The sequence below is a fragment of the Topomyia yanbarensis genome, chromosome 3, assembly GCF_030247195.1.
Source record: "Topomyia yanbarensis strain Yona2022 chromosome 3, ASM3024719v1, whole genome shotgun sequence".
Taxonomy (NCBI): Eukaryota; Metazoa; Arthropoda; class Insecta; order Diptera; family Culicidae; genus Topomyia; species Topomyia yanbarensis.
The window spans coordinates 85118529-85142944 of NC_080672.1; the positions used below are offsets into that span (position 1 = coordinate 85118529).

A 24416-nucleotide genomic window follows, 5' to 3' on the forward strand; every position below is an offset into this window, starting at 1 on the left:
AATAAATGGTTTCATGTTTTATCACATTTTTCTGGCTCCAATATTGATTTTTGTTCTTTTATATAGATGCTAAGTTTAATAACACATTAATAGTCCATTCCAAAATTATATTGAACAGAAATAGCAAAGGAATCGTACACTGAGGCAAAAGTATAGCGACATTCATAAGAATTATCTTATGGTGCATGGAAAAGTAACAAAACTATGTTTCCATAAGATTGATATGAAAACACACGACTTCTATGGTTATCTTAACATTTTGTAAGGCATTGCATATTCCAGTCATTTGAATTCATACGGGCCTATTGTATGGCCAAAAACCATACGATATAGGTACTAATGAAGTTTGCTATATTTTTTACCTGAGTGTAGTTTATATAATTGAGAAAACCACAATTGCGCCACTAGGTGGATTTACACAAACTTTTCTCGAAATACTGCTTATTAACGAACAAGCAAATTGTGAACTAAAGAATGTTCAGTCTCACCGTTTGGTGTTGTTTTCTCTATCAATGCAAAAGAGCTTTTTGTGGGTGGATCTTTCTTGTTGTAAGCTGATTTTGTGTTTTGAATACTTAATGGGATTGGACCTGTAAAATGACTCACAACTGGTCAGCAAAACATCAAACATTATCGAAGCATCCTGCAACTACCAGCAATTGTTCGCTGCGATTCTCATGGAACGATTTAGCGATCATCAGAACACACCCCAGAAGTTGGTTGGAATCATATTCAAAACAGCGATACTACTTCCTGCTCGATATGAATAAATTGCCCATGCTAAACATGTTTATAGAAACCCATAAATCCGATGCTCCACTATAGCGAAAACCAATCTATTTGAAAATGTGCGCTCTGCCCCGCCGCCGCGGACCGGTCATTACCATCTGTGACTGTCGGTTGGTTGTGGCGTGCGTGTGCAGAGAGCCAGCAGCTTCCTCCAGTCTCCAGTCACAGATTGTGTGTGTCTTGCAATCGGTCGGTCGGCCGACCGCTGCTGCCGCCTAATTCTTGCGAGTGTCGTCCGTGGCGGTCATCTGGCTAAATCAGAGGAGCCACCTTTTTTCGGCTGGTGAAAATTGACTTTGAATTTCGTTCCGTATATAAAAGTTATCTTCACCGGGGAGCATCTTTAGTTGGAGATTGTGAGGCCTCGGATGTAGTGATTCGTCGTCTGTTTGTCGAGCTGCATCGATTACATGGTATTTGGGAATATAAAGGGTTCGATTGAAGTAGGCGCATCTATAAACAAAACATTCCGCGGCAATTGGTGCAATCGTAGGTAGTAAACATTTGCTAATTCTGTTTATTGACGTCACTCAGTTCCGGCTAGCCTTTGGTGGTATGGAGACGCTTGGTGCAAAGTTGTGAACTCTTGTTGTAGTGGAAACAGCCCACAGTACAACTGGGTGATAATGGATGTCTAATTAAACAAACGGATGGTACGACTAAAAGGAGTTACGAAAGTGATAAACAGATTCGCCAGAAAAGGAAGTTTGTCCCAACCGAAAATAAAAATAGATGGCTAAAGCAGCAATTGGTATTTGAGGCATTTGGGTATTTTGTCACGTGTTCGTGCCGGATCTGCGATTTGAGTCATGGATAAATTACTAATTTGGGTAAGTATTTTGTCGTTTTGCTAATGCTAGCTGTTGTCATGCTGTCTGTTGCGAAACGAAGCACTTCTTGAATGGTATAAACTTCAAGTTAATTTGTTTTAACTGAAAGGACTTCCACAGGACCCCTAAAGAATATAAAAAACAGTCCATTTGAATGGAAGAATCTAAATTTAACGAATGTTGCTTCTTCTTTTTCTTTTGGAAAATAAAACGAAAGCAATCGGTATACATAAGTAACGCGTATCCTGAAAATTGAATTGAAAATAGTGATTTTTGAAAAGTACCTTAATACCAAAGAGCTAAAACTTTATAATTATTAGAAATCGTTAAACCACATTTGGCTTTTAGTGTGAACGTGGACTATTATATGCAGTAGCGCCAAAGTCTTTAGTCAACCAAAATGAAAATAAAGGGAGTATTTAGTGATGGGAGACGTCAAAAGGGTTTTTTCCTGAAAGCCTTATGAGTTGTTTACATTTATTTGCTAGTTCACCTATTTTAGTAGCTCCCGACTGTGCCGTACTGGTGTATTGTTGAGCTTGTAACCGTTTTTGTCTGTTTTTAATTGTTTTCATCCGTTCCACCTGCCTTTCCCCCGATCGAGCAGGATTGGACAAGGGCCAAAGCCTTATATTTATAAGACCATTAACCTGTTCAGTCCTCGTAAAGGCGCTTGACTTCTTAATGAATTTTGCTATAGACCAGCGTTACCAAGCATTTTGCATGGAAATTTGAGACTTTTGAAACAAATTCTTGAGAAATCTGGCATACGATACCTTGCAATAAAACTATTCCTATGCTTTTAAAAATTTTATGTTATTGTTGATGAGTTCGTTGAATTTTATCGAGGGAGTCATAGAAGCCGAGAGGCAGTTGCCTACGCTGTGACATCAATCACTACCAGATAGTTAAATCCTTTTCATCCATTAGCAGAAGTAAAATGGGCCGTTTGTTTATAAGCCACTAAAATTAGTAGATTTTATTAGGGGCCATGCATAAATGACGTAGCATTTTGGGGGGTAGGGAGGGTATACCAAATTTATGACAAAGTGTGACGAGGGGGAGGGTGGGGTCTGAAGTTGTGCGACGTAGCATGAAGTTTAAAACCCATTGTTTAGAGAAAATAATTTAATGACCCTCCATTCCCATGAGAAATAAATTTAAATTCAAACAAGTTACTTTTGATGCGGTTTTTCATGACGTAAATTTTACGATTCGCGGAATTACAAGTTCGCAAAAATACGAAAAGATTTTGTATGTGGATTTTACTTGCTACATTACTTAGCTAATGTTGCTAACTAGTAGACTTAGTTTGGAAGCTGCATTAAATTTTCACTTCGGATTCAACCAAACAAAATTTAGTAATTTGGATGAAATGCTTCTTAGAATCATTGGCAGCTGCAGGATTGTGAACTGAGAGAATTTCTCTTCATGCTCCCCTTGACATATAAAATTCAAAACAAAGCTATCAACACTATATTTGTCATGAAATGGGCTTATTTTGCTCGCAATTTGCTGTTATAATGAAAATATTGATAAAAGTCGTCAAACATTTTGAAAAGACATGTATTTAAAATAATTGAAAAACATATGTAATTTTTTTCATCCCTCGACCGCTTTGCATGGTACGATGGGGAGGGGGTAGGTAAATGCTACGTTATTTACGAGGGGGAGGTTAGAATTTTGTGACCAAATGGTACGAGGGGGGAGGGAGGGGTCAAAAATCGCCGAAAAAAAGCTACCTCATTTGTGTACGGCCCCTTATCTATAGAAAAACAAAACAACTTAAAGAATAGGTTCTTTGACCTTAAATTTAGCAGTTTTGAGTTTTGCGTTTCACTTGCACTCATTAAGGTTGTCGAATAGCAAGAGATGCGTTTGAGTTTTTTTTGTGTAGGGGAGCCCGGTGCTAGTTGTTGGTAGGGGTAAGTCGACGGAACCCCTTTTTCTCTGTTTCTATTAGACATATACTGCCCATAAAAGCATATAAGTCTCATATGGATTTTTGTCGAAATTGATTTATATGTTGAATTGTGTTCTGTATCACCACTGAATCACAATGCACAAATAAGATTAGGGGAGGCCGGGGCTAGTTGGCGGTGTTTTCAGTTTTCAATTTTTATCGCTTTGATGTTGGTAGATCTTGTAAAATAGAACACGTGGCATGAAAGAGCAGACTGTTAGCAACATCTCTGATTTTTTTTGAAGTGTTTGATGCATTGTCTCCATTTTTAGAGTCAAAAATATGTGACGCGGAAAACCACCAACTTACGCCGGCCCCGGGGTAAGTTGGCGGTATGTGAGTATACGCCATAAACTAAGCAATCAAATGGAGATTCAATTATTTCAAGGGTCCTTTTGGAACGTGCTGAATGTCTTTTAGAGGAAACTGTATATTAACCGACATTTGCTATTATATTTCAGTTTCAATACCCCGGCATTTTGACTTTGACGCGTACTCCCTATTCAAAAGCAAATTTTTGAAATTCTTCATGCAATTGGCCAGAATAAATGTTTCCTACATTGGCGAGATACGTAAGAAAAAGATTTGCTTACTTTGGAGTGAATTCCAGAAATAAAAGTTTTTGATGACTTTTTTGCGCTGTAAATATTACCGTCAACTTGCCCCGCATGCAGCAACGCTAACTTACCCCAACCGCATATTTTATTAAAAACTATTTAAAAAATAACTTTTGTTTGTGGATAGTTGTAATATCTATACGGATCTTGTTTTGCAGAAGTTGTGGGCGATGTTGTGTTTTCGAGCATACCAATTACATTTTCTAAATTTTAAGCACTTTTGTTATTTAAGGTGTTTTTCAAACTATTTCTCGAATCATATTTTTCGATAGTGCGTATATGGTCAAGGCTTCTGTCTGTCACGTTACAAGTTTACGCATATTTCATAAGTCAAAAACGATAAAACCAGATTCTATCACAATTGCACATTATTAACCCTAGAACGTTGCACTTGCGTTTTACACCCTAGAACGTTGCACTGGGGTCAAATGTACCCCACGCGGTTGATCGCTATTTTCGCAGTAAAAATGCAAACAAAAGAAATGTATAATACATCATTTTCTTTGTTTTTTAATTGCGAAAAAAGGTGTGTAAGAAAAAGATACGGAATGTTGAATCAATGATACATAAATTGGTTTGAACAAAAAAAAATTAAAAAATCGTGGTTTTGACTTTTTTTTACAAAAATTACTATAACTTTGCGAATTTTCAACCGATTGGAAAAAAAATCAAATGATTCTAAAAGTTGAAAGAATGGTCTAGAAATGCTGTAAAATGGAATTTCGAAATTTTTGAAAAGGTGCAATTATTTGGAGAGGGAAAGTTTAAAAATCCGGTTTTGGAAAATGCCATGAAATGGGGTGGAAATTGAAATGAAAAAAATATTTCTGATCAGTAATACAATTGTAACACGCAACGTTACTGTTATAGCAGATACTGTGCGCAACTTATACTTGCGAGCCATTATTTTGATAAACTATTGAAAATAAACAATAAATCAGTAAAAATCAGTAAATATGAGAACATAATACTAATTGTTACTTACGTAGTAAAACAACCAGTATTAAAACTGGTATTGTCACGAGACACATTTCCACTGACAGCACGAAACTTGACGAAACACTAACGGCCACCGTAAACTGGGGTACAAATGTACCCCACGCCAACTTTGACACCTGCTTCCACGAAGGCTATAAGCACTCTGGCTATACTACCTTTTCCTACTCTTACTAGGAACTCTAAATTGAATTTTTGTTGGGGTCCTAGGTCAGTAAATGCCGAATTCTCATCTTCACATGGCTCCAAAGATGGCGTGGGGTATATTTTACCCCACTGCAACGTTCTAGGGTTAAGGTCACTAAACCGCACCTTTTTTCTACAGAAATTTATTTTTTACCATGAACGGTTTTCGCTTTATTGTCATTTTGACACGTCTGTCACGTTACAAAATTTTCGCAGTGAGTTTGGAGGTTGCCCGACTAAATTGAAAAAGTCTGTTCCGTTAGCGCCCAGATTTGCGTGAACACAGTTTTAAGTTGAAGTTTGGAAAACAAAAAGAGTTGGAAATATAGTTTTTCTGAAGATTTTTCGATTTTATGGAGTATTCTCAATGATCTGTCACGTTACAACCAGAATCCGTCACGTTACAGTTCTGTATTTTTATTGAAGCCAGGATATCGAGACAGTCGTGCACAAATCATCCTTGATCTGGCAACTGAGCATTAACGAGAAATCTCATGTTTATTTTGAAAATATATTGGTTTTGATGAACAAACGTGAATAGCTTATGAAAAGGTTCTAATTTCACGAAGTAACACATTATGTCGAAAGTCAATCCAAAATAACATAAAAACATCCACATTTTGAAGGACAATTTTTCATGAGTGTTTTGAATTTTGAAATACATTCTATAACTAAATTATTTAAAGAAAAAAATTAAAAGAGTTTTTGAAGTTTTGCTTATAAAATCTTTTATTGTTATTTTCTCCACGATGCAATTATATTTTAAACTTTAATTTGCAATTAAATTTTAAACGTGTTATGTTTTTTTTTTTGCGTTTGGTATATGTAAGTAACTTATTGAAAGGTCGTATTCCCACTACTTGATAATTTTGTTGGAGAAAAAATCAAAATATTTCGGAAATTTTTTCTTTATATCTTTAAAAAGTTTATATTTATGGCTGGCAAATACTAAAAAAATAGCGGAATACCTAAAATTGTTGTTCGAAATTCTTTCTTACTAATAACTTCTTAATAATGCAATCACAGTTTCTTCAATTTTTAGCCATTTTCGAACAATATATTTTAAAAGCATTCAAGATCTCATACGCCATTTTTAAATAAAATTAAAATTGTTTTTTTATTTTATTTAAAAATTGTTTTTTTTTTAGTAATGCAAAATACTTAGTATCCCATATAGATGAAATGTAAAAAGTTTTATCGGACTTTTTTCGTTAATTTGACACGGCTCATAGCGGTAGCTTAACGGAGCCGTGGATCTTTTATATGTTTACAATACATGTAAAAATAAAAATTCAAACAAGAATTATTAATTTGTAATAGTAATATTGGATCTCGTGCTCGCATATTTTTATACGAGTGGAGACCTTCTTTCGCGAGGTCTGTTGGCAAACAGCGTTAGGGGGGTCATATAATTCTCTCTTGTTTTTCACGTCCCGGTCGAAGCTGGCTTGGTGTCCGGGATCACCCAGCCAACATTTTGATTCACTTTAATAAGTTGCAATTTGATTAACTGTACTCTTAAACGATATAAATTGATTGTATAAAATGCACAGATCCCTTCTATGTGAACAAAAGTGGAGGCCATATACGTACTACAAATCGGTATAGTAGAACTATGTGATTTATGACGAATTTTGATCTCATCAGAAGCATTATACAATCATCTAGCGTATAATTTTGAGTTTATATATGATCTACTTTACAATCACACATGAAGGTTTATGCAGCTTAAGGTCCCCAATGTGGTAACAAGGAGTATTTTTGTAAAAATAACATTAAAATAAAAAATCAGGATGGAATTTCTATAATTCTGCTATAAGACATAGTTACGCCCACACTGGTAGATATATGTTTTTCATGGGTGAGTTTGGAGTTACTGGAACATCAATTATTAAATTAGCTGCTACGATTTACTTCCACAGTTTCGAACCTGAGATCTTCGTATTCTCAGCATAGCCGCTATGTACTCACCTATTAATACACTGTCAAGCAACGATTATATTTCATCATTTTTATCGCTTTGTGATTACGATCTAAAAATACCATAATCCAACCTAAATATGGCCCTCCAATGATACCTCTATACCCGTCAAATCAAAACATACTAGTCTGGCAGAGAATTTGCGAAGTGCTATAAGGAGGTGACTATTTTTATGAACGATTTTGTAATTTAATCCAACTGCAAATTAATTTCTATACAATGTTTCAAAATTTTCGCATGCACAATTTTGTTTTAAGTTGTAGTGGACTAATAAATAACTTCAAGTCAAAATTGTATTTCGATCACAGATTTGCATTTTATGTGAACTTTTTACAACAAAACATAATTTTTACTTGCACTATATGTAATTTTGATTTAGTCTGTCATTATTTGTAATTTATTGTAAACTTTTATATACGATTGCTGGTTTGCTGGGCAGATGTTCACCCCTGCTTCTTGCACTTATTGTTGATCAGTGTGAATCCGTCGTCATTGTTACTACATTTGTTGCTTACAGTTTCTTTTGGGGTGCTGGATGATTTATTTGCGGTTGTCATTATGGTCTGAACAGCTGCCGCATATTTGGCCACCGTTTGTGGTTCAGGCATTGGTATTGAAAGCTCTGTTTTAGGTTGGTTTGCCGTAGATGAGTTGGCAATCGGTTGAGATGCATTTTCCTCTGCATCCTCCGCGCATGGTAGTCCATGATGAGCTGTCTGATTACAATATTTGCACGTAGGAGTTTCCCCCTCATGGGTGCATAGCGTAGTTTGCATAATTGTAGTTCCGTGAGTTTTGAGTTTTATTGTCAAATAGGAGGGTACAGGCCTTTCAACCCGCATCCCCACTACAAAAACGCCGTTAGGAGTACCCGGGAAGAAGTTTCTCCAGGTATCAGGTGTAACGGATTCTACTTCTCCGTATTGCGACATGCATTTTGCAATTGGCTCAGGAGGAGTACGAGGTGATAGGTCATATAACCTTACATCTATATAATCATTCTCAATATATACGGGAATCTTAATTCCACCGTTGTCACTTTCAACCACGTGTTTTAAGTTGTTCTTCAAAACGAAACGCTCGGCTTGTGCTAACGTGTTGAATGATATTAACACTGCACTGCGAAGATGATGATACTGAAGGTACAACAGTAAGTCTAAGTTGCATTTTTGCCTTCAGAAGGTATTCCACTTCACTAAAACTCGGTCGTTTTGAACAAAATTTAAAGTCAACGACCGCAGCGTTGGGTCGGAGTAGAGCTTTTTCGTCAACTTTACTCATGATGACAACAATAATCCGATGTTTCCTTTGTTCTCGAGACAATGCACACTAGATCGAGAGGCCTGTTGTTCACTTGGCTCGATTGTACGTCTGACTGCGGCAGAAGTAGAAAGTATTGGATTCAGATAGCTTATAGGGGAATATGGAGTAAAACGCACCCCCTAAGGAAATATGATCATAACTCAGCTATAGAACATCAATCGGGAGAATTCAATTAATGATATCGTTTTGCCAAAATTTTTCTCTGTAATCACAGTCATAATACTTTGCAAAATAATCAAGAACATGAAAAATATTCGATTCTTCAAAATCATTAAAAATTGCCTTTTGAAAAATAAGCGGGGCAAAACGCACCTGTTCGGGGGTACAATGCACTACAACAACGGGACAGAATGCACCGCAACAACGGGGCAATTAGTAGGTTTTCAGAATAATTTTTTTGTTTTCGGTAACAAAGGTATAAATAGAACTGGAATGCACTGATATACTAATACAAATTTATAAGAGCTGAAAATCCTTGTTGCACGAGCCACGATAATGGCATGAGAAGAGCACGATATTGTCTTTTGTTTATTTCTCGAGCTGCTATTGATGTACGGTTATGAGATTTTGACAAAGTATGTTTACTTTGGTGGACTTCTGACTGGTGTTACCCTTTTCTATAAATTTTCAGCAGCTTTCGATATAAGCAAGGGGTGCATTTTGCCTCGGGGGTGCGTTTTACCCCATCTTCCCCTATCTGAAAATATTACTGCTTGAAATAGCTATTCGTTAATAATTTACAAATTAATTCAGCCTCGGCACTGCATTACTGAATGCGAAAGCGGCACGTTGTCCACTGAGAAGCATGTCTTCGTTGACACCTGGCTGGTGAAATTTAATCGAAGGGGCACTCGCCAGACACACACACACTATACATGCTATAAGGCGGAACTGTAATCCGGTTTACCTAGGAGAATAACAGACAGCTTGGTATTACTTCTTTATACTGGTTGTTTGCGAGGAAAATGTGTAAATAACAAAGGTCCATCGTTGTGTGAATTATTTTGCATGGTTTTTGTTACATGTTGAATATATTTTCCTCTATCAGGGGACACTGCCTTAGGAGGCAAAAAGAAGTTGTTTTTTGCGATTTTTAAAGCAAAAGAATAGGTGTTGCTTTACGATAATTTAGGTGTAATTGTACATAGAACTCCAATACATTCTTTCGTCTATGAAAACAGTCACAAAACTACGAACCTTTTGGTCAATGCGTAATTCTTATTCAAATGAATAATACCAAAAAGAAACATAAGTAAAGTTTGAATAATGTGTTTGGATGTGATGAGTCTACAGCACATGTAAACGACCATCATGTATTTGAACTAATTTTGAAGGTATTATTATTCTCTGGCAAATAATCCAATAATAATATCTGTACTGATTGGAAAAGAAGAAAGCAAGAACCGACAAAAAACTTTTGATTTTGTTATCATCTTTGGTATAATTAAGTCTATCAATACAAAACAGAATTAAAAAAAAAGTGATTTAGGAGCAGTACTGTTGTTCAATGTGCTATTTTACCAGCCACAAGTGGTGCCTGTTCATCCCTACTGTTCAAATAAGCTGGTTATTTGCTATTAGGATATAATAGGCTTGTGAGTCCGGGAAACTCATTTGTGCTAAAACAAAGAAGAACGACGCTTCACTACGACCTTTGTTCTAAATCCTTTGAAGCGTTTTTTTTTCTCCTGGTAGCACAAGAGCTGGTTTATTTAGGATAAAGAGCTTGTTTTGGTCCTACTAGGGAAGGTGCCTTGCTATTTCATTAAGGGGGTTCGAAATTGAGCTGTTTTTGGGGGAATAAATCACAAAGTGTCGTCTAAATAGATTTTGGTTTTTAATTTCTTATTTTGAAGCTAAATATTTTGTATTTTAAATTTTGAAGTTCAAAAATTACAACATCGGTGACCGTGAAACGTTATTGATTACATTGATGATGAAACTGCATGGATCCCTTTTTTGTTTAGTACTGGCAATCTGTAATCAAAAAATATATTTTTCATAATCATTTATGTTGGCTGTTTTGCCGAGAGAGATAGTTTTTATTTAGCAAATTGTAAATTTTATGTAGCGATTCGTCCATTTTTGCGTTATTTTTAGACATATTAGGAGCTATGAAAATAAAACAAAATATTTTTTTTAAAAAGAAGCTACTCGGAAAAACATAGAGTTTATAGAATAATTTAAAAAATAGAAATCAGACCAATACTTTTATGAAAAGTCTTACTCGGCAACTTACACTACTTTCGAAAAAACGCACTTAAAGGTAACTAAATTACGGAATATAAATTGAATGTAGTAACTATAACTTGAATGTAGTGAGTTCCTGCTCGTAGAGATGTTCTTGGTTGTTCAAAATAATAAAAAAAAAAAAATAAAATATCGATTTTTTTGAAACCACGTTTTTGAACGTGACGAAAACTCGAATCGAACACGTTCAACAAAGATGGCAGACACTGCTTTAATTGAGTTCTTGTCGCCCGGTCTCACGAACACTTCTGCAACTTCCTGGTTGAAAACAATCCCATTTGATTTTGCCGTCTTTGTTTATTATTTTCCACCAGCTAGCGATGTGATGTTTGTGTCATGTGACGTGTACGTACATGAGCCGTAGAAAAGTCTATTAACGGCTTCAAATGAGTGCAGTGCGAAATAGGCTACTTACCCTTGGTGTGTAGAATTGGAAAAAGATAAAAGTTAGGGTTACCAACCGTCCTTATTTTAAAGGACATGTCCTTAATTTCGATGATTTGGGAAAGCGTCCTTAATTTTACTTCAAATGTCCTTAGTTTTTATCTTAATCCATGTTATATTTGAAATCAATTAGATTAAATTCACTCAAGCGAATGAAACATTTTACTCGCCATTTTAGTTGTTCACTTCCTTATAGTCTTTTGTTTTGTTATGTTCAGATTAATGATTCAAAAACATTGATTAATTTTATTGCTACGCTACGCTTCTCAGTACCAACTGGTCCAGTTGCGGGTTGCCACATAGCCACGGAAACATGTAATTCAGTGAGTTTCAACCAACTTTAATACAATTTTCGCGTGGATTCGGTTTTTTTTGCATCAATAAATTAATTGTGAAGCAGCGGATTGTATAGAAATGCAATTATGTTTGGTATTTTTTTCAAACTCCGGTAAACTAATATTTTTTCTACATATGCCAACAGCGTGGGCGAGCGGTCCACTGTTTGTGCAATATAAATAAGGATGTAAGCTCTAATGAATTAGTGGGAATATGAGCACAATTTAACCCTAGAACGTTGCACTTGTATTTTCCACCCTAGAACGTTGCACTGGGATACAAATGTACCCGACGCTTTGATCGTAATTTTCGCAGGTAAAAATGCAAACAAAATAAATGTATAGTACATCATTTTCTTCGTTTTTTAATTGCAAAAACAGATGTGTAAGTGAAAGTACGGAGTTTATTGAATCAATGATACATAAATTGATTTGAAAAAAAGTGAAAAATCGTGGTTTTTGACTTTTTTCACAAAAATTACTATCACTTTGTGAATTTTCAACCGGTTTGAAAAAAATCAAATGGTTCTAAAAGTTGAAATAATGGTCTAGAAATGGTATAAAATCGAAATTCGAAATGGTATAAAATCGAAATTAGCGCAATTATTTGGAAGAGTGAAAGTTTAAAAATCGGGTTTTGGGAAATACCACAAAATGGGGTGGAAATTGAAATGAAAAAAAAATCTCTGACCAGTAATACATTGGTAACACGCAACGTTACTGTTACAGCAGTTACTGTGAGCAAATTATACTTGCGAGCCATTGTCTTGAAAAACTATATAAAATAAAGAATACAACAATAACAATCAGCAAAAATCAGACCGATTTTTTTCTACTTCAAAATTAAATTAAATTAATTGAATAAATGATTAAAAACGATTTTATAATATCAATTGTTACTTACATAGTAAAACAACCACTATTTAAACTGGTATTGTCACGAGTCACATTTTTATGGACAGCACAAAACCTGACGAAACGCTAACGGAAACCGTACACTGGGGTACAAATGTACCCCACGCCAACTTTGACACCTGCTTCCACGAAGGCTATAAGCAAACTGGCTATACCACCTTTTCCTACTCTTACTAGGAACTCTAAATTGAATTATGGTTAGGGTCCCAGGTCGATAAATGCCGAATTCTCGTCTTCACACGGGTCCAAAGAAGGCGTGGGGTACATTTGTACCACAGTGCAACGTTCTAGGGTTAATTACTAAATAATGTGAAGTAACCCGTTTCTATACCATTGGAGTATTATGATGATGATAGTACATACCACCTAATACTCCTACATGGGTGTGAGCTAATCTATTCATCTAAATAAAAAAAATAATATTTGACTTATAGTAAAACAAGTAAAAAAGGCAAGCATGGATAGCATGGAAATGAAGAACTGGATAAGCTTCGAATTCACCAAAGAAAGACATGTTGAATTCACCAACGTAATGACATTTTGTTCTACATTGCGTTTCAAGTAAAAAGGACAGTTATGAAAATCACCAAATCGAATGAATAGCTTAAGCAATGTACATTTTATTTATATGATCTTTTTTAATCTGATCTGCATTTGTCTCCATGAAGTGTTATTTGATGAACTTTTAAAGCAATCTTCAAACATGCGTAAAAATCCCGTCATATTCCCAAGCCGTTTTAAAAGATACAAAATAAATTGAATGTACTTTTAAAGTGGTCTGTAAAAGATTGTAGGTCTCGTCAAATACAACACAAAACCACTTTTGATCAATTTAATATACTTTCAAAATTAAATCGAGATTTAACAAAAAATAAACATTTTTCAAGATTTTCAGCATGAAAAATTTCTATGCGATCATTTTTCAACAGATTTTAAATTCTCTAAGTGTTTGGGAAAGAAGAAGAAAAGACTTTTTCAACGGTATGCTATATTATGTTCTTTTGTTAAAAGTACTATGCGGTTTTGGGAATGAAAGTAACTATTATTTTACGATTTTTACATTTCTTATAAAAGAAATGTATAGAATTCGCTCAAACTTTCAAGATTTTTTCCGAGGCCCGGAGGGCCGAGTCTTATATACCAATCGACTCAGCTCGACGATTTGGGACAATGTCTGTGTGTGTGTGTGTGTCTGTGTGTGTGTGTGTATGTAACGGACAAATTCTCATTCGTGTTTCTCAGCAATGGCTGAACCGATCTTATCCAAACCAATTTTAAATGAAAGAACTAAAAAACAGTATGAACGCTATTAATTTGTTTTTGATTCTGATGTTTAGTTTCCAAGATATGAATGTTTGAATGCGGAAAAATGGCGTTTTTTGCAGTTTTTTTGAATTATCTGCCGAAATTGACAGTATAGATTAACAATTTATATGTTTTAGACAGCTTTAACGAATACCTTTCAAACAAGCTATAGATTGTTGAAATCGGACTATTATCAAAAGAGATATTTAACATTAAATGCGGACGAAAGATTTTTATCATTTCCCATTGCCAGAAATATGACCAAAAACATGTAATCTATTTTTAACGCCAAAACGGCTTATTTTAGGTCAATAGTATTTTCGGTGAATTTAATGGAGGCAATATGCCCTTTCTTTTGGTATTGCGCTTTTGCTGATTAATCCCCCTATGAGTGAGATATTTTCACAAATTTTCTTGGAAGTGATTATATCGAAATGATGCCTTCAGCAAATTTGTAGCTCTTACTTTTGCGAATAACTTTACTGAAGACTTCAAATATCTATTTTGAATACTTTAAAAGTTATGGCTTGTTGTTTGTGGATTACTCTTTGTCGCCTATGTATTGTTCAATATAGTAATAATCCATTGAAATAAGCCAAACATTATTTCGATAAAACGAATTTTGTATTTCATTTTACTATCTACAACCGCTATAAATAATCACCGAACACTTCCAACTTGTCTGGAAGGAACTTGATAACTTATCAGTGCAAAAATGTTCATTTGTGCGAACCTTCTGACTGCAATTTTTCTAACTCATGACCATCGGATCGATCTGAAACATATCGGAAAATGAAAAGCGAAATAAATAACTCCAAGCAACGGCGTTGCCAAGAGAAGGTTTTGGGGTTTAACACCATACAACGCCCCCTCGCCACCACACCCACAAACAAAATTGGATTGAAGGTGAAAATTTATTTATGCAGACTGATTTAATTCAATATTACAATAACAATTTTCTGATCCGTACATTGATATCCTGTTGTTGTAAACATAACGAGGACTTTTGACAAATTGTCGGAATGGGGTCCTGATATGTAACTGATCTATTGGTCTTGATTTCACAGTTGTCTAATTGCATCGATATCAAAATCCTGCCTGAAAACATTCCAATAGAAAATTCCAGAGTTCTGTAATCAATCATAATCCTCAGATTTCTTTTCAAATTGAGCTCGTTTTTGTAGAGATGTACTGTAATAAGGGTCTTTATTTAATAGGAAGTTGAAATTGATTTAATGCCTATGAAAGATAGAACTGCGCACCAAAAAAATGCATAACTTTCAACATTTGCTAAAAATGTTTTTGCCTTTCTCATTCACTCTAAAATTCTTCAATCTAATCCCGACCGGGAGGGCCGAGTGTCATATGCCAATCGACTCAGTTCGTCGAGATCGGAAAATGTCTGTGTGTGTATGTATGTGGGTGTATGTGGAAAAAAATTTGACCTCTGTTAATCAGAGATGGCTGGATCGATTTGCACAAAGTTAGTCTCACATGAAAGGTACAACCTTCCCATCGGCTGCAATTGTTTTTTTTCTTGATTGGACTTCCGATTCCGGAGTTACGAGTTGAAGAGTGCAATCACGCAGCAAATTTCCATATAAACTGAAATGAAAAATTTTCAAAATCAAATTTGTATTTTTGATGCCAAATGACTTGATGTAAACTCGAAAAAAATAATGTTTGACAAAAATTGATTTTTTTGGACTTTGGTACATTTTTGCCTTTCTCATATAGAAAGGTTATGCAATCACTCTAAAAATCGTCAATCATACCGGCCCGGAGGGAGTATGCAGTGAGTGGTTGCTACTTTAAAATTAAAACTAGTTTAAAATTTCTTAACAAGTTGAAAATTTTCGGCAGGACCCGGACTTCCCGGATCTTACTATGTGATACTGAAACATCGCTTGAAACCAGCGGCGGTCAAGCGATGTTTCAGTATCACATAGTATCTCAAGATCGTGGCTGCCCATCCATTGTACGTATGTGCAAATCGTACTGAACATGTAATATTCATTTCCACCATTGTATTGAACATAACCAGCCATGGAATCGTAGTCTGGACACATGAGAAAAACACAATTGCACCACTAGGTGGATTAAAACAGGTTTTTATTTTGGGAATGCGTCGAGTTGAGACGAAAACGTAATATGATTAATATCGAGGATAACACTTTCCGAATGTAGAGAGAAATGTATGAGAAATGACGATTTCCATTCGACTCTAGCAGGTCCTGATCGATTTGATGAGAATTTGATTTTTGTTGTATGACCAATTATATGTATAGGTCAAATGTTCAAAAACAGTAATTTAAGGTCAAGATAACATCATTTTGAAACCGCCAATTTCGGAAGTTTAGTATCTTCGATGAGTTTTACAAACGTTAAACAGCGCATCATTTGATAAAATAATTTTGGCGGTATATCGTCCAAGAAGTATTTATGGTGAATTTTCTCATGTTAATATTCATGACTACAATAAAGTCTCAACAAATTCGCTAAAAACACGAACTCTGTTACTATTTTCTGAAAAATTAATTCTGCATAATTTTAAAACTTCAAAAATTACGGTTTCGGAATTATGCCGTTTGAACAGTAAGATCGATTTTCACCAAACCCCCACCAATTGTAAAATTGGTATTGTAAAAAAACGTAAGGGCGATACTTCAATGCTGATAGGTGGGATCGAAAAAGTAAACAATCGGCAAAGGGGCGATACTATCATTTTGTCAATTTCAATAGCAAACACAAATTTTAATTTAATGATTTCAAATACTTCATGAAGTTTTGAGTTTCGATCACTGAATCATGCAATCTAGGATGTAAAAAACACAATAATTCTTAAATAGGAAATAAAACCAAGTCTGGAAATATTCACTGTATTTTCTTTGAATGGTGTCACTGCTAGTATCGCTTTTTTCCAGAAAAAGCGTTGATTTTTAGGTCTCAGTCGCGTTGGAAATTTGAGTAAAGTATAAACTTCATTTCGATTAAAAAAAAATCGATTTTTTGGCTCAGTACAATATACATAACCCCTTTAGGAAAATTCAGTTTTCCCACCACAATGCATTGATTGAGGAATTTAGATATTTTATTAACAGAGCATTAACAATAATTCGTTTGTATATCTATTTTATGGGTCATTTTTTCGCTTTCCCATTAATTTGGTTTGAGATTTCTAGCACTGATGTTGTCCTATGCTGATTTGAGCGATTCTCTGAGTCCTGCCACTATCCCATGTAGTATGTGTTATCAAAAACATCGCGAAGCATCAAGTTCTAAATGTTCTCAAACGATATAATATCCGAAGAGAGTGATAAGAGTTATAAGAAATGTCTCATCACACTGTTAGGTGGATTAAAAGCGTTTTTCATTAAAAATCTGAAAACTGCTCTACATTTTTATTAGAAAGCGTTTTTGTAATAGAAATTTACGGAGAACATTTAATTTTGCATCCAACGATTTATTTATGATCAAAATCGATTAAAAAATCGCAGAGTAATTTTTTGCCAAATTAGAATTTTTTGCTCGATTACATATGGGTCATTCTACGCGAAGTGATCAAAAAAAGATGCAAACTTGAAATCGACCTTCACGGGTTTGAACCAAATTTTGAGGAATAGTTCATCTACGGCCAATATATAAAAACCCAAATTTTTGTGTCATTCGAACCACCCCTCGGGCCATGGGAGCACTCCCCGTTTTGACAAATTGTCACAACCCTTGATTTTCTTTTGATTATATCTCCGGTTATGTTTACTCTAGAATCAAACCGTAAGATGGCTTTTGAAGAAAATTGTTCAAGGAGTCTAGAAAAAATGTTAGCTTTTGGCGGCAGTGCTGCCAACTGTGCGATTTTTCAGTTAAATATTGAAAGTTTTTCTCTCAATACATGCATTTTAATTTTGAAAATTCTAATGCCATCGTGACATTTTTACATAAAAACACTTACAATCTCTATATAATTTGGGCGCATCCTGAGATTCACCGTGTTGAAGGAAAAAAGTTTGACCCAAAACCGCAATGTATTTTTGACAAAAGAACATAACATAGCATACCCTCGGAAAGGTATTTTTTCTTCTCTTAAGAACACTAAAAAGATTTAAAGTCAGTTGAAAAACGGCCGCGTAAAAATTTTTTTAATGCCGAAAGTCTCGAAAAATAGTTTTTTTTGCCATAAATCAAGATTTTGAGGGTATGCAACATTTTTCAAACATTGTCTTGTGTTGCATTTGGCGAGATCTACAACCTATACTAGGGCACTTGAAAAGTGCAAAATCACTATTGCACAGTGTACATTTTCGCTGTTTAAACATTGGAACGTATACGGTAATGAGCGTATCGCTGTCTTTTTTCTATTATCACCCCATCCATTTGAAACCGTTGGTTAGAACAGTGTCGGCCATCTTTGTTTGAAGCCAGTTTCGAACCCAGGTTATACGCAACTGAACTGAAAACCGGGTTGGATTCTAACCTGAAATATGTTTTGGGTTCGCTCACACCACCACTGTTTTGCGAGAACCCAACTCAGTTCCATTGAAAACGTTTGTTTGAAGCAACTAACCTGGGTTAGTTTTTACACACCTAGAAACAATCGTGAAAATTTACGTCTCCTGGCCCTGACATATACGAGCATCAAAAATGACTTACTGTTAAGTTTGATTTTAAGTTTACATGGCGTTGAATTTCGTAAATCACGTAATTTTACTCCACAAATAGCGTCATTGCGCATGTAATGTATATGTTGCATGTAAAATTAAACGGAGCATGGTTATATTTCGTCATTTCGGTTTGTTAAATTCTGTCATGCTTGCAATTACGTCAACGATAAAATTCATATTTTTTGTTGTGTAGGTTTTCAAGCGAAAACGACATTAATCTCAACTTATTATCATAAAGATGCAACCAGTCGCCACATTTTAGTTGCTTTTCGTAAATTCAAATTGATAACTCTCTGTAGTTTCGTCGCGTTGTGTATACAACTACATGGACATCAATTGACAGTTATACAGCAGTGGTTGTCAACCGGTGGCGAATTAGATTTTTGTAGGGGGTGAATTTTGTGTGGTAAATTTTAAGTTTGTCTTTATATATTCTTTCACTGTGTCCAGAATTATGATGCTAGCTGAGTGTTTCTAGGAACAGGTTTTAAATTGGAAAAAAATACTTTAACGCGGTAATAATTGTAGGTAAACAATTTTCAGGACGGGGTACACGATGGAGATCAAAATTCGAAAAGGGTTACATGGTACAAAAAAGGTTGAAAACTACTGGTCTAATGGGACTAAAACGATTGTATAGTAAAGAACTTCGTTCTTTTACAAATTGACGACGTTCTTTATCAAAACGTCCATCGTCAAGTTGCTGTTTGTATTGGCACTGCTTAGTCTGATTGCTTTTCAAACAGCTCTGGAGTTCCTCAGCTCACTCGGACCACTGCTATCTCCGCTGTTTATTAATGACGTTACTGGTATTTTAATTCCTGGTGGCAAGCTATTTTTCGCTTACGACCTTCGGCTATCTTTTGTAATTCTTAAACAGCCCGAGTGCCTGATACTGCAAGCCGTTCTGGATACTCTCAACGACTTGTGTGGGCGAAATATGATGGTTTTGTGTGTTTCCAAATGCAGTGTCATCAGCTTTCGTCCTGCTAGGAACACCATCCCTTTTTGTCGATGCGTTATTCTATCCTAGACATCTGAATGTACTACCTAAACCTAAATTAATAAAGTGGAAGACTTAAATTTGTAAATTAATTTTTACCCAATGAAGATACCCACCTGGAAGAAAACTTGAATTTCGAGATGCGTAATTGCAGGGTTAAAGGTTTTCTACTCTCCAAACGCGCTGCTGATCCCAACCAAACCCTGCTTAACAGTACAATGGCGACCCCTGCTCACGTTTCTTCCTCGTTCCACCTACGCTTAACCAAGATCGAGATCGACTTACTTAAATTTAACGGCGATTTCTCACGATGGCTCGCATTCCGTGACACGTACACGTCGATGATCCACAGTACCACAGATATTCCGACAGAGAGAAAAGTACGGAAACCATTCGAGTCCGTAGATGTAGAAGCGGACAACTACGCATCGACTTGGGAGGCATTGTTGAAGCAATACGACAACAAGCGGTTCCTAAAACGTCAGCTCTTCCGAGCTCTATATGATCTCTCACCGATAAATTAATAAATTCTTGTTTTAGCTGATGAATCCCGCCGGCATGTAAGGGATATGCCAAAGTTAGGCGAGCCAGTCCATTATTGGGACACACCGTTGGTCAAACTCCTTTGCTACAAGCTGAATCCAACCATGCCACGAAGTTGGGAGGAGAACCACCAAAACCAGAAACAACAACGACGTAACCTACGGTATTCTGATCGAATTCCTTTATCAACGTGCTTGTATACTGACGTCCGTTATAACCGATTTGCAATTTTGGTCCAAACAACTGGTTACAGCCAAGGTGACCGGTTCGATTCCAACCGTTCAAGGCAGTTACCGTTGAATCGAGCTACAGTGATCTGCCGTGTCAGGTCTATCTAGAGAAGCATTTCTTCTTCCAATATCCAACATTTTCTCAGAGATGTCCGTCTGTGAGCTGGTTACCCAGAAATGTCTATGCGGGAATTGCTTCCGTACTGGAGACCCAGTCTGGAACTGTACTTCCGTGTTCTCCTGTCGTACCTGCTATGAAAAGCATGTTGAACATGCAATCTACTCCTGTGGTGGTAGTAAACCAGCCTATTTCCTCGACGCTGGCCCTTCTAGCGCGGCAAAGCCGAACAGCCAACTGAGCCAGGCTGAGCAGATCAGAATGGCAAGGAAATGCCCGTACGTGCTCTACTAGATCCCTGATATATGTGCACTGTGCAACTTATCAAGAAGAATGCGAATTCTCTGAATCTCCGTCACACCAAGGTGGATATCGCTGTATTTGGTATCGGTGAATCCATCTAGCAGATCCAGCATCAAGTTATGATCAAGTCAAAGGCGACCCCCTACTCCACCAAGCTTGAGTTCCTGATCCTACAGTCAGCCTTCCGACCGTTCGGATCGATATTTCCGCATGGAATCTTCCGAAGCTGTCGTTGGCAGACCCCAGATTCCCCATCCCATCCGACATTGACAAGGTTGTCGGTGGTGAAGCGTGCCACGAGCTGCATCATGGCAGCAAGGTTTCCCTGGGATCGACTGCTTCTGGAAGGATACCCATCGATCATCTCATCGTGCGCTGCACTTACCACCTCCCTACTTTTGATCGATGCCTAGAACAAGCGCTAGTTCAACAAGCTCTGGGAGCTAGAAACTGTTCAGCTGTATACCATGTATTCCGAAGAAGAAAAACAGTGTGAAAAATTTCACCCCCTTACCACCACTTACGATTCGTCCAGTCTTTTTCTCGTTTGTTTGCTACTCACCCGTGATCCGCTAGTCAGCTGCCGCGAATCCAGAGCCATCGCCGAACATCGTTTTCTGAGCCTTGAGAAGCATCTAGAGCGCGATCCACCTACCAAGGATTGCAAACCAATGGACGAATTCGCGTAAATGACGTACCAAAATAATCTCTTCGATTCAGTAGACGACGTAAACAGGGCCGTTGAGAGCCGCGCCGGGCCCCGGGGTTCGAAGTACTGACGGGCCGTACCATATATGACTTCTTATTTCAACATCGATTAGAGGAACTATACAAATGCAACCGTTTCAATTAAACTATTTTTTATGAAAATTGTTTATTTGATACGATTCAATGCGTTAGCTTACCAGAGTCGTCAGTATTTTAAATAAGTAATAGATGAAAAAATAAAAATAATAAAGGAATATTAGAATGACTTGCGTCCGATTTGCCATTGCAATTGGAAACCTTTTTTGCGACATTGCCATACAGTCCATATCGCCATCGTTCATGCTCCCTTGACGCACGTTAATGCTACCATCGTTAATGCTGCTCAGAATCCGAGCTTAGAAAAATTGACATCCCTTCGTGAGCTTGAAAGAGAAATAAAATTCTATTTATGCCCGCCGCGATGAATCGAAGGTTTGTTTGTTTTCCTCGTCCGTCCGCTCTGAGATCATCAAGCAAAAGTGCACCAGATATAGATTATGCAGTTCAGTTATGCTCGAAAATGTAAAAGAACTTCTGCCTTCAAACTGTCCACATAATAACAAATGAATGCTTTGGTTTGTGAATGAATTTATATTTCCTCTGCACTCAACCATTCGATTCTGTTTAAAATTTCAGTCAGTTTGGAAGTGAATGAATGAGGGAAGCATTGAAACTGAATATTGAATTCAGCAAATTAATCAGAAATAGGCAACTGAATGTAAAATTTCGCACCACTGATGCTGCCTTGTTTCTTATTGTTGGTACATGTTGATGATTTTGAGGCACTGGATGCAGCTATTGCAGTTGTCACTATGACCTGAACGAATTTTCTTTATTGGTTTCTGAACATGGTAAAATCGGTTTTGGAATCAGTTGTTACATTTGCGCTAACATTCAGAGAGAAAACATTCCGAATGCGATGAATGGGATCCAACAGCGAAGTCTGCTGTTAGAAAGACTGAGACAGAGAGTTGTGAGAGAAAGAGTTTCAACTTTTGGTGAATACTAATAGGTAGAATAAGTATCTAGTTCAATTCCCACATTTTTCTGCATCAAATGTGTACACTGGAACCTCTATTTACGGACCAAGCCAAGGGTTCGTAAATTGAATTAGTTCGTTTTTTGGGATTTAGATCGTAAAAAATTCGCTTCACATTCTTATCAAAATTCGTTGGTTGAGCAACATTATCGATAACCCTAACAATATGGGTATTTCCGGAACGGGCTTGACAAGTACATGATGAAAATGGATATTTGGCACCTTTTTGAAATCCAGGATGGAGACTTCCGATTGAACAATAATCTCGATAACCCAAACAATTTGGGAATTTTTGAAACGGGCCTAATGAGTTGATGATAGAAATGGTACCTTGGAGCTATTTCAAACAATATCTGTATAAACTATGAGGGTATTTTTAAGCGGGTTTGCCGAGTAGATGAGCGATGCCCTTTTGAAGGCCAATATAGCGTCTTCTGGTTCAGAGAAGTTTTCTGTAATCATATCATCCGCATCACAAATCAATATACCTATATCTATTCTATGATTATCTTTTTTCGAAAATGTCAATATTTTAGGTTATAGAGATGTCTTAACTGGAATTCGCCATCTTGGTTTTCAAAGTGGCTTCATTCATTGATTTTCGTCATCTACTCGTCAACCCCATTCCGAAAATATCCAACTTTTATTAGTAACATTAGCTAAGAATATGATAAATTGTAAACAACTTCATACTGTACACTTTGACAAACACTTGCGATAAATGAAACCAGAATGGTTCTATTGCACTGTTAAATGAATCTAATTGGGTTACGTTCACGTACTTCAGAAAACCATTGGAACGATTGGAACGTAGTTATTATTATTGAGAGGGAAAAACCCGCGGGAGTGGATTTTCAAAAGCTCCTTCTCCCGTAGGCACAAAACCTCTATCTTTTAGGTATCAACATTTAACAAACAAACCAAATGATACAATGACTAACACTAAACACTGCTTAAAATAAACACTTCTTAAACTCTATCTTACATAGGTAAAGTATTAACATTAACATAAAAAATTGGCTAACACTATCAGGTTTGGGAAAGGGTGCGCGAAAACAATTTTTTTTAAAGAAGTGCGAGACAAATTGAAGTCAAAGACATTGTAACATTGATTGAACACTCTACACATGCTACTGACGGGTTCATTTTTGCCATAATTAGTACGAGACACTGGAAGACGGACAAAAGAGTAGGAACGAAGGTTTCGGAGGCGAATATCAATGTTGAGAAGACGGAGTAAATCAGAGCAGTCAATGCGAGACAATAACAGATCAGAGACAAAAGACGCTTTGGTCACATTGCGGCGCAAAGACAGTGTTTCAAGACCAATAAGGTTGCAACGATCTTCGTATCTGGGCAGATTGTAGGGATCGCTCCAAGGCAGGTGGCGCAGCGCAAAACGCACCAATTTACGCTCAATACTCTCGATGCGTTGAATGCTGTTCTTGTAGAAAGGAGCCCAAACAACGGCGGCGTATTCCAGTGTGGAACGAACGAGCGAGCAGTACAACGTTTTTAAGCACTGTACGTTAGTCAAATGCTTAGTAACCCTAAAAATAACTCCTAGATTACGCGAAGCCTTAGACGAGATAAAAGCAATGTGATCCTTAAATGTAAGCTTTGAATCCACAAGAACCACTAAATCTTTCACTGTAGTTTCTCTTTTTAATTTGTTTTGCAAGATAGTGTAGTCGAATGTTACGATGGAGCGTTTTCGTGCAAACGTAATCACAGAACACTTCGAGGCATTCAAAACCATCCTGTTAGTCATGCACCAATTAGCGAAAATGTCTAACTGAGATTGCAAAAACAAAGCATCAGAGTAACTTTTAACTATA

At 36.5% G+C, this 24416-nt stretch overlaps 1 protein-coding gene across 1 annotated transcript in view; it reads left to right on the forward strand.

Moving 5' to 3' along the window:
• The first annotated feature begins 986 nt into the window (after positions 1-986).
• LOC131692139 (uncharacterized) overlaps positions 987-24416 on the forward strand; it is a 29130-nt gene continuing 5700 nt past the window's right edge. The window contains exon 1 of the mRNA XM_058979013.1: positions 987-1619. Within this exon, the coding sequence (XP_058834996.1) occupies positions 1599-1619 (21 nt within the window). The 5' untranslated portion in view covers positions 987-1598. The remainder of the gene's footprint in view (positions 1620-24416) is intronic.